Here is a 4249-nt window from a genome sequence, read left to right on the forward strand (position 1 = left end):
GGCTCGCCAGATTATTGTAAGAAGTCCGAGAAGCATTGCATAATCTGTCAAGTCCGAGAACATTTTTTTTTGTTTTGAGTTATCGAAATCTTGATAAGAACATTTGAACCATAACCGTGATATTTGTAATGTTTAGTATTGATGGACCTGTCGTCTATGTAGCGTATATAAAGCGAAACCCAATTCCATGAAAAATATAAATTAAAATAAATTATAAAACAATAAAATACGAACGGGCACCGCCGGTTAGCAACAAACCGATAGTGTTGTCGTAACCACCACTGCCGGTTAGAAACAAACCAACAGTGTTGGCTTGCTCAACACTGCCGACTTGAACCATGAATCGACACTGATGGTTACGACAACACTGCCGGTTTGATCCATGAACCGACACTGATATTTACTACAACACTGTCGGTTTGATCTATGAACCGACAGTGTAGGCTTGCTCAACACTGCTGGCTTAAGCCAAGAACCGACACTCTTGAAGCAATCGTCACTGTCGGTTGGCACTACAAACCGGCAGTGTTGTTCAACTAGACACTGTCAGGTGAAAACAGGAACCGACACTGTTTCCTGTAGAGCAGTGTCGGTTTTTAAGGACGACAGTGATGTCAACCCCCCATCACTGCCGGTATGCCACTGTCGGTTCAAAATCCTACAGTGAAGTGGGTTTTTGAACCGGCAGTGATGTCCAGATCTAGAGTAGTACATCAATATCATCTATCAGTGAAAGAATAATTATGTAGCTATAAAAGATTTCAACTTATGCGGGTAAATTTCATCAAAAAAAATCTAAACATGCTTTCTTAAACATATATGTAAGCATGTTTAATTTCTTAAACATATATGTAGTTTTTTTTGCGACGATTATCCATAATGAATTGATTGACCGCTCATGTATGAATCTACAGCTGTGCTTGTATCCATATCTATCCTCATTTTGGCTCCACAATAATCAGCGTCAAGAACAGTTACAAGTGTCACATCACAAATACTAATTTGATTGCATATGTCTCCGTCTAGCACGCTATACAACAAAAGAAGGAATTAAAAAATAGCACGCAACGCTTGCTGCACTTGCATTGTGCTGGCAAAATACGTGCAGGCACAGACTGATTATGTTTAATTTTTCACCGTATATGCATCCACGCTATAAAATTATATACATCCACGAGGCTAGCGGACCCTTGATTTTGCTCTAGCTCCGCCACTGAACACGGCAGCTAACAAAGAGACAAGCAACACGCTACGTAAGTTCCAGAGTCGTTTATCGCTAGCTACTCATATATATTAGTAAAGATATGTATCGTCAATGCATGCATGGAGAGACACAGTGGCATTCATGCATAATACACGTCTATCCACTCGGCCGGTCTACACGCGCGTACATCCAAAACCTCTCCAGAAGGCGGAAGCGGAAGCGGAAGCGGAAGCGGAAACAGAAGCAGAGCCAGAGAGACATGCATGCTTGGCTGGCGTCGTGACATGCATATATGCGCAGTGTTTTGGTCCTCTACTATAGTCCCGTCTCAGAAAACCGTGCATTCAGTTAACTGTGCGCGGTCACAACACTTTGTACCGTGTGGCAGCACATGCATGCTGTGAATATGCACATGTCGCACACAGCACTAGCACACATATATAATACTGAATGCACATGGAATCGTACGTTACCGCGCGCGAGAAGAAGAAGGTAAGGACACATGCTGCAGTCATGCATGCATGCATGGAATGGATTGAAATGATCCAAGGAGAGCAAGTACTCTCGCGCAGGTACACACAGTGTAGCGGAGGGACGGATGTGATGAAGGCCGCCGCGCCGCATGCACGCACGCACGACACGGCATATCGGTCGCAGAGAGACGCAGAGATCCCCTTGTCGTTCCTTGCGCCGGATCGCATGCGTGCGTCCGGGCCCTGCTGGCATGATGCAGCCAGGGCCAGGGGCCAGGGGCCAGCTGCTGCGTCTGCCTGATGCCGTTGCCGGCACAAGTGATCGATAGAGATGACGACTGGGGACACATGTGCTAGTGTGCTTATTCTGTGCGAGATGCCCTCCTTCCCGCGCGGCGCGTCGTTGACCAAATCAGTTGCTTTTGTTGTGTCGTGCTTATTAGTTAACTCATCACTCTAGCTTAGCTAGATCTAGGCTAATCTGGGTACAGTTAACAAACCTCAGCTCTCACACACTTCCACTGCCGGCAGCCCGCTATAAGGGCTCGTTTGGCATGGCTTCCCGCCGGCTCCGGCTCCGCTACTGTAGCGCTACTGTACCACAAAGCCGAAGGAGCCCGAAATCGTGGCTTCTCCGGCTCCTCCTCTTCCCCAGCGGCGAAGCCAGTGCAAAGTTGTCGGGGTCATGCGACCCCGATAACTTTGTACGAATCAGTGGAACCTCGCGTATTCCGGCCAGCTACGACCCCATCAAATTGAGTTCATTAATCTGTGCGACCCCGGCAACAGTTTAGTCTAGATTCGCCGCTGCTCTTCCCAGTTCATTTTCTGCCTCGATTTCCGAAACGGCGTGGGCGGGGTAGGCGGGCAACTGACGGGCATTTTGTCGAGTGCGCTCTTTGCCGAGTGTTGCGCTCGGCAAAGAGTGCCTTTGCCGAGTGGCATGCTTTGCCGAGCGCCGGGCACACTGCGGCACTTGGCAAAGCCACTCTTTGCCGAGTGCAACACTCGGCAAAGAGTGGCTTTGCCGAATGCCCTATTTTCGGCACTCAGCAAAGCATGCGGCACACAAATTTTGCTTCTCCCGTAGTGAATCTGGGTACAGTTAACAAACCTCAGCTCTCACACACTTCCACTGCCGGCAGCCCGCTATAAATAGCAGCCCATTGCAATGATATGGAACCAAGCGAGCAATACAAGCACAACTAGTTGCGAGCTCTCCATCCCTAGCTAGGAGTACCAGCAACTGGCTAGCTAGCTCTCTCCACTATAACTGCAGTAGCTAGCTAGTATAAGCTGCAGAGACAAGGTAGAAGAAGGCCACATTTCGAGCTAGCTCGAGAGCAGCAATGGCGAAGCAGCAGCAGGAGGTTTACTTCGTGTTCATGAACTTTGACCCCGTGTACGAATGCCTCAGAGCTGATCGGTAACTAGTCTACTTTCTTGCGTTGTTTTTGTTTCTTCACACTGCTGCATATATACACTGCTATATGTGTGTGTGTGTGTGTGTGTGTGTGTGTGTGTGTGTGTGTGTGTATGCTGGTTCATCTTCAAGGTCCAAGGAGGGGTCGGCCACGCTGTATGCATACCTGAGTCAGAAGCACGACAAGCTGCTCGCCAAGATCCTCCAGCCCGACTCCTACCACAAGAGGTCGTCCCTCGCCATCGTCGACGGCTTCGCAGTCGAGATAACTGAGGATCAGGTGATGGCCGCTCCTTTAATACTCTTGGAGAATGTATGGGTGTATCAAAACTAGCCCTTATATTACAAAGCATTATGGATCCTCTTCACCTTCATTCTGTGATCAGCCATGTGTGTGTTTGTGAACTTATTATTACGTCATGATGACGACAGGCAAGCGTTCTGAGATCGGCCAAGGAGGTGAGGGTGGTGGAGAAGAACCAGGAGCTCGCATGACATGATCTCTCTGCTAGCTATCTCAGTCAAACGGCCGGACGGGACTAGTTTTATGTATATATAGATGCTCTGGAGCGCATCAGCTGGTATATATATATATATATATATATATATATATATATATATATATATATATATATATATATATATATATATATATATATATATATATATATATATATATATATAAGCGTACGTTGTGCGTTGAGTGTGAACTCCAATGCATGCATATGGCTTTGTTGACTCCCCTAGTCCAACTTAGCTGCTGCTAGTAGTACTAAGTACTACCCTAATATATAATATAGTTCTTCGCTAGCTAGGGCCTAATGATCATCATCAGAGCATCAACGACTTCCAGACGATTATCTTCCGTCATGCATGTGGCTTCAGCAATCACTATCCACAAATTAATGTGCATCAATGTGAACTCACGTACTGTGTGATTTTGGGTGTTACTTCTTTGTACATATGTATATAATGTATAATACGCATGTGTATTAGCTATATGGATACTTTGGGTGCCTACACATATATGTAGGTACATATGCATGGCAGAATGTGATGGCGTGTCCTTTATTTGAGGCATTGCATCGGTTGACCTGATGTTGTTGAAACGAGACAAGAATTGAAGAGCGAACCTTTTGAGAAGAAGAT

The 4249-nt window shown here is 46.3% G+C and overlaps 1 protein-coding gene across 1 annotated transcript; it reads left to right on the top strand.

Annotated features, from left to right (window-relative positions):
* The first annotated feature begins 2877 nt into the window (after nt 1-2877).
* Nucleotides 2878-3714, top strand: LOC136531822 (subtilisin-like protease SBT2.5). The gene is made up of 3 exons (XM_066524457.1): nt 2878-3103; nt 3233-3380; nt 3533-3714. Exons 1-3 carry the CDS (start codon nt 3027-3029, stop codon nt 3593-3595), a joined length of 288 nt encoding a protein of 95 aa, XP_066380554.1. The 5' UTR covers nt 2878-3026; the 3' UTR covers nt 3596-3714.
* The last annotated feature ends 535 nt before the right edge of the window (nt 3715-4249 follow it).

This window comes from Miscanthus floridulus, unplaced genomic scaffold (assembly GCF_019320115.1).
Source record: "Miscanthus floridulus cultivar M001 unplaced genomic scaffold, ASM1932011v1 fs_453_1_2, whole genome shotgun sequence".
In the NCBI taxonomy this organism is placed as follows: domain Eukaryota; kingdom Viridiplantae; phylum Streptophyta; class Magnoliopsida; order Poales; family Poaceae; genus Miscanthus; species Miscanthus floridulus.

Bases quoted from the DNA above. Each gene is read 5' to 3' on its own strand.
- LOC136531822 (XM_066524457.1), top strand. From the start codon at position 3,027: ATGGCGAAGCAGCAGCAGGAGGTTTACTTCGTGTTCATGAACTTTGAC. The intron at 3,104-3,232 runs GTAACTAGTCTA...TTCATCTTCAAG, and splicing joins GAATGCCTCAGAGCTGATCG to GTCCAAGGAGGGGTCGGCCA. The intron at 3,381-3,532 runs GTGATGGCCGCT...TGATGACGACAG, and splicing joins TCGAGATAACTGAGGATCAG to GCAAGCGTTCTGAGATCGGC.